Source organism: Ruditapes philippinarum, unplaced genomic scaffold (assembly GCF_026571515.1).
Source record: "Ruditapes philippinarum isolate M1 unplaced genomic scaffold, ASM2657151v2 ctg17871_1_1_1_1, whole genome shotgun sequence".
Classification (NCBI taxonomy): domain Eukaryota; kingdom Metazoa; phylum Mollusca; class Bivalvia; order Venerida; family Veneridae; genus Ruditapes; species Ruditapes philippinarum.
This window is the reverse complement of record NW_026855133.1, coordinates 17,592-21,714: the sequence shown is the minus strand read 5'-3', so window position 1 is coordinate 21,714 and position 4,123 is coordinate 17,592. Positions and strand designations below refer to the sequence as shown.

Sequence of the window (4,123 nt, the reverse complement as noted above, 5' to 3'; positions counted from 1 at the left end):
TTCTTTGCGTGTTGTTTCTGCACTATGCAATATGAGAGACTGTCTTGTAAAGGATGACATTTTGGGGAGTGATAGTCCAGTGATTGATTGAATATAATAAGAACAAGTATAATAACCAGTCAGTATATCATGCTAAAACACTTAATAGGTCATTACATATAGTTTATAATGCATGATGAAGAAAAGACATGAATCCAAGTACTTTACTTTGAAACATATTTTATTATTTGTGAACATTTCCAATAAATAAATAAAAAGATAAACAAATAAATAGTCTATATATATTATATACATGTGTTGGTTTTAATGGCAAGTCACAAGGCTTAATTGTTGATCCTGTTGAATATGTCTTCCTTATAGTCTCTTTAATATAAATTATATTATACATAATCTGAATAAGTAGTTTTGCAGTCAGAATTTGCTAAAATTAATGAAGGAAATTAGCACATAAATATTCTACAATTTGAAGAAAATTAATCAAATTTGAAGATAATTTTCCTCAACTAATTAATTATTCAAGATTTCAGATATGAATTATCATTTTCATTTGCCGACATAGGAACATGAAACACATTTATCAGTTATAGACATAGGTGCTTAATTGAAATACATTTTTCATTAAAAGACATAGGTATATCTAACACTTTTTTTCATCTATGGATATAGGTACAGGCAAAACGTTTTTCATCGACAAAGATACATGTAATACTTTTTTCATTTTTCGACACAGATACATGTCATACTTTTTCATTTATCGACATAGATACATCTTATACTTTTTCATTTATCGACATAGATACATCTTATACTTTTTCATTTATCGACATAGATACATCTTATACTTTTTCATTTATCGACATAAGAACATGTAATACTTTTTTTTTCATTTATCGACATAGGCTCCTGTAAAAAAATTGTAAATGTAAAACTTTTTCATTGATCAACATAGGTACCTATAAATTTCTTTTTTTACAGTTTTCGACAAAGGAACATATGAGCCGCGCCATGACAAAACCAACATAGTGCGTTTGCGACCAGCATGGATCCAGACCAGACCCATTATGTTGGTTTTGTCATGGCGCGGCTCATATAATTATTTCATTTTATAGACATAAGTACCAGTAATACTAAATTCCCTTAACAACATAGGTCTTTGTACTCCTAACACAATTTTAAACGCACTGATTCATACTCATCAGACAATCTTATCAGAATATGTCTAAAGTAAAAGTCTCTAATTCTAGGTAGAATGTTTGAGACAACCTGTTCATTATATGGTACATCAATAATACATTTGTCATCTGGAGTCCACAACACAAACTTACAAAGAATTGTCTGTGTGCAAAACATTGCAATCTGCACTTGGAGGTAATAGCCATTCTTCCCCTTTGCACTGAGTTTTGGCTCCCCGGCCTCCATAACAACATCATATTTTCCAGAGTTAATTAATTCTTTAAGTGGTCGTGTTGGACACTTGATTTCCAGAATTGTTGAATTGTCTATAATTCCATCTGGACTGGCAGCTATGTAGGGCTCTTTTTCACTCACTACTATGCCTGACTGAGCAACAGTTTGATTAGTAGTACTTTCAAACCATGCACGAGCTACAGGCTCAAACTTTTGTCCATGACGTGTGGCTGTACACCCCTTGAATCTTGGATAGATTTGGTTAGTTATGAATTTGTTCGGATCAGCCCGCTGAGTTTTGGGTAAACTACTGACTCGACTGCTTGTAACACGTAACTTTCTAGTGTCCAACCAAAGGTTTGAGTCTTGTGTTTTAGTGTTTTCTGTAAAAAAAGTTGCCTTCTCTGGAGACAAGTCAATGAATTGCTTGAAAAAAGTTTCACATTTCCCACATGACAGGGGCACATTCACAGGGTTGGAAGAATCAACACAATGATCCTGGTGTACTACTTCTATTTCTTTTCTTTCTTTTATGACAGGTGCCAATAAAATTTTGTTCAACATTGTGCCTTTACAGTCCCAAAGCCTGCCAACACTTGAATTTGTTGCAAATTCTATTAAATCTTCATGACTGACAAATTGCTCAATGTTACTGGTAGAATCTGAATCTGCGTGCACTTTTCCAGGAGAATCACTCGTTTCATTCGTAAGAATAAACTGGTTTGGCCTATCAAAATTCATTTGGGAAATCGGGTCATGGCTTAAAACATTGGTGGCTCCTTTTCCCCATATTTGCAATTTGTCTGTACAAGTTTGTCCCGCAATTCCATTTGACCAGGCGAGAGTGACAGCATAAATGAGAGCAGCTATGTGACTGCAAGAATGGGCATTACCAGCGGGACAAGAACAGTGACCAGTTTCTACTGAACTGTCGGCCTTCACTAAAATCCAGGTATCATAATCTTTACGTCCTACACCTGGTTGACTAGGTGAGATTTTTGCCTTCAGGTATGTTTCTCCATCATAATTTAAGGACCAGATGTCTCCCATCCAACCATTTTGTACATAGTTGTATCCATACAATGACCGAAAGGACTTCATTGCCTTTCCATCATATGCTTTTTTGTGGATCAAATAATCAACAAGGTCTTCATAAGACAACTTTGGCCATGTTTTACAATCGTTTTTTTCCCAACTTTGGTCATCAGGAGGTAGGCCTGAAAAAAAAAAAAGAAAGTTGGTAAGCATCCAGTTACAAAAAAAATAAATAGTATGAAAATAAATAAATACATATCTACATGTATATAATAAAAGGTACAAAGGCCAGAGCCGATCTGTGTCGAGTATGTGCAGGGCCGGTACTGCACGTTATTTATAAATGCCCGATGAATGGACTAAGATTTAATTTGTAGGAAACAAAATGGTCTAAATCATTAAAATTTAAACAAATATAACTATGATTACGAAAATCATTATCATAACAGATCTATATGCATGACTTTGACGAAGCTTGCGGCGAATAACAAAATCACACGGAATGCAGTACCAGAAATTTATCCCGTATAATCTAACGTACTTAAATAAATATTAAATCAACCACTGATATTTTAACAAACATATTAAAACTACCTTTCAACTGTAGTGTCTATGACCTGTGACATAAAATCGTATGTCCAAGCTTTTAGATTGAAAAACGCGAACGTTTTCCTCCAAAGTGCCGACATTTGCAATTTACACTGATTTATGTGACCTCTTTGTTTACATTTTGTGGCGATTTATCGGCTAATTCACACAGTCTGATCCATTAGTGGTTAAATTTTAACTACAGGTACATTCATAAAACATATTCTAATAATTTTACTTACGAAACTGCTTGTTGGTAGCCATGTGTGTCGGATATTTTTAAGTTAATAATGGTAGATTTTCTTTACTCTCAGACTATCAGGAATTTTTCACTCCCGTAATGGCGGACAGTCACGTGATAACAAAATGGCGGCGGTCAAATTATCTTAATTAGCATTGTCTATAGGAACGCTCGCAAACTCTATAATATTATCAAATTTTAGCAGGTAATTTAAAAGTTTAACAATGAAAAATGTACTACTTTCTGCAAATCATCAATTTACACCTTTTTTCAAAGAAAAAATGTTCGTGAAGTATAACTGTGGATTTCGGTCGTTAAAATTGAATTTTGGTCAGTAACGCGCCCTTACAAGGGATGTCCAAAGCATTCAGCAATATCTATCTTTTATCTGTTAACTGAAAATTTAACTAGTTATACACATAATTATCTAATATTTATGTAGTTAACTAACTAATACAAAATTTATGTAGATATAATAATATAATTATCTGTTATTTAACTGGTAACAGAAAACCTTTCCAGATAATCACTTAATGTGTTAGATAATAATAAGAAACGCAAGGATATGTCCGAAATATTCCGCATTATGTATTAACTAAAATTGTATATAGTTATTCAGATAATTATCTGATACTTAGGTTACTAACTAACAAACACAAAAGTTTTATAGATAAACAGATAATTATCTGATATTTAACTGGTAAATGTTGGCAGTTCTGGACACTTTTTAGTGTTTTTTGAAGTTAGATACTTATTCGTTATTTATCTATCTAACAGAAAAAATATATCTAGTTAGTCTGAACAATATCTGTTATGTATCGTGTTAACAGGAAAACTAACTAGTTAGTCAGA

The 4,123-nt window shown here is 32.9% G+C and overlaps 1 protein-coding gene across 1 annotated transcript; it reads right to left on the bottom strand.

Moving 5' to 3' along the window:
• Positions 1 to 118: 118 nt before the first annotated feature.
• Positions 119 to 3,429, bottom strand: LOC132742209 (uncharacterized). The gene is made up of 2 exons (XM_060730540.1): positions 3,037 to 3,429; positions 119 to 2,624 (listed from the first exon to the last, which is right to left on the bottom strand). The coding sequence occupies exon 2, from the start codon at positions 2,506 to 2,508 to the stop codon at positions 1,162 to 1,164; it is 1,347 nt and encodes a 448-aa protein (XP_060586523.1). The 5' UTR covers positions 2,509 to 2,624; positions 3,037 to 3,429; the 3' UTR covers positions 119 to 1,161.
• Positions 3,430 to 4,123: the final 694 nt, after the last annotated feature.

Coding starts and splice junctions, on each gene's coding strand:
- LOC132742209 (XM_060730540.1), bottom strand. CDS start 2,508: ATGAAGTCCTTTCGGTCATTGTATGGATACAACTATGTACAAAATGGT.